The 1,659-nt window shown below is 55.0% G+C and overlaps 1 protein-coding gene across 1 annotated transcript; it reads right to left on the reverse strand.

Moving 5' to 3' along the window:
• Positions 1–321: 321 nt before the first annotated feature.
• On the reverse strand, positions 322–1,456 carry LOC124671277 (transcription factor MYB93-like). The gene is made up of 2 exons (XM_047207671.1): positions 1,185–1,456; positions 322–1,042 (listed from the first exon to the last, which is right to left on the reverse strand). Exons 1-2 carry the CDS (start codon positions 1,454–1,456, stop codon positions 322–324), a joined length of 993 nt encoding a protein of 330 aa, XP_047063627.1.
• Between the last annotated feature and the right edge of the window lie 203 nt (positions 1,457–1,659).

Below are 1,659 nucleotides of genomic sequence, written 5' to 3' on the forward strand. Positions count from 1 at the left end.
TAGTCACGCTCAGTTAAAACCGAATCTATTGCAACTTCTAACCTTCAACTTCATGACAAAGCATCGAATCTATTGCAATCCACACGCAGTTACATCGAGCAACTGGTAACCATAAACTTCACTGACAAAAAACCGAATCTATTGCAAGGATCACACAATGAACTCACAAACAAATCAATGCATGTTGTATCATCTCGTCACCATCTCTCACCTAGTACAACGTTCTGATCGATCTAACACTGCACCGTGCATGAAGTCAAGACGTTTATAGATTCTGTACAAAACTGTCATAAACACATCCTTTCACCCACAAGGAGGAATCTAGAAACCGTAACTGTCCTTCAGTATATCATTCCAGAAAGAGTCACTCTCCAGAGAGCACAGACCGGGCATGTCCATCATGGGCTCCAGCAAGCCGGCGAACTCCTCCACTGGCGCCCTGTCAGCCGCCGGGGAAACATCATGTGATGCGAATCCAGCGGCAGTATCACGGTGCTGATCGGCCGGCTCAACTCCTGCAGAGGAGCTTGTTCCTGGAGCTGGAGAGCTGATTAGCTGCTGCTGCTGTTGCTGCTGGACCATGTCTTGTCCTGCAAGACTCGAGATGTTGCAGAGGTAACCCGGCTGCAGGTAGTTCGCGCCAATCGACAACATGTTCATCTGGTCCTGGAGCACAAGGTTCGGAACGATGCCGCCGCCTGAGTTGAGCATTGCGTTTGATGCAGCAAGGTTGGCGATGAGGTTAGTGCTGTTGTTGTTGGAGCCGATGGCGTGGAGCAGCTGCTGTAGCAGTTGCGCCTGCATGATGGCGGCCGTGTCCAGGCCGCCGCCGAGGGCCGCGGCCGCCGCGGCCCAGAGGAGCGACTCGGGTAGGAGGGTGCCGGAGGGGGAGGCGCCGTCGATGATGTGGTCCGGCGGTAGCTGCTGGTGCGTGACGGGGTCGACGCCCATGCGCAGGAGCTTCTTCCGGATGTGGGTGTTCCAGTAGTTCTTGATCTCGTTGTCCGTCCGGCCCTCCAGCTGCGTCGCAATCGTCGACCACCTATAACCCAACAAAGTTCATGTATCCACGTCACTTCAGAGACTAACAACTAAATTGACAGTTGCATGCATGCATGGCGGCTAATTAAGTTAAGTTATGCTTTTTGAGTGGTGGAGCAGGTAAAGGTTGGACGGAGACGTACTTGTTGCCGAGGGCGGCGTGGAGGCTGATGATGAGGCGCTCCTCGTCGTCGGTGAAGTTGCCGCGCTTGATGTCGGGGCGGAGGTAGTTGGTCCACCGGAGGCGGCAGCTCTTGCCGCAGCGATTGAGGCCGGAGGCCTTGGGCAGGCCGCGCCAGCTGCCGACGTGCCCGCCCCGCCTCTGGATGTACTCCACCAGCGCCTTGTCCTCCTCCTCCGTCCACGGCCCTTTCTTCACTCCGGCGTCATGGCAGCAGCACGGCGACCTCCCCATCACAGACGATCTCTAGCTTCCAAGACTAGGATCGTAAACGCTGATCAGTAAGATCGACCGGTTGGTGTGGTCGATGCAGTGGTCTGTGGTCACAACTCAGAAGCAAGCTAGCAGCTACTAGGTATGAGAGTATGTTCTGTTCTTCCTCTGGGTTAATGGTATATATAGAAGTCGTGGCGCAGACTGCAGAGCAGCCATTCCGT

This window comes from Lolium rigidum, chromosome 7 (genome assembly GCF_022539505.1).
Source record: "Lolium rigidum isolate FL_2022 chromosome 7, APGP_CSIRO_Lrig_0.1, whole genome shotgun sequence".
In the NCBI taxonomy this organism is placed as follows: Eukaryota; Viridiplantae; Streptophyta; class Magnoliopsida; order Poales; family Poaceae; genus Lolium; species Lolium rigidum.

Excerpts from the sequence above, each read along its gene's own strand:
- LOC124671277 (XM_047207671.1), bottom strand. The coding sequence starts at position 1,456 with ATGGGGAGGTCGCCGTGCTGCTGCCATGACGCCGGAGTGAAGAAAGGG. Across the intron at positions 1,043-1,184 it reads CACGCCGCCCTCGGCAACAA|GTGGTCGACGATTGCGACGC; the intron begins GTACGTCTCCGT and ends GTTGGGTTATAG.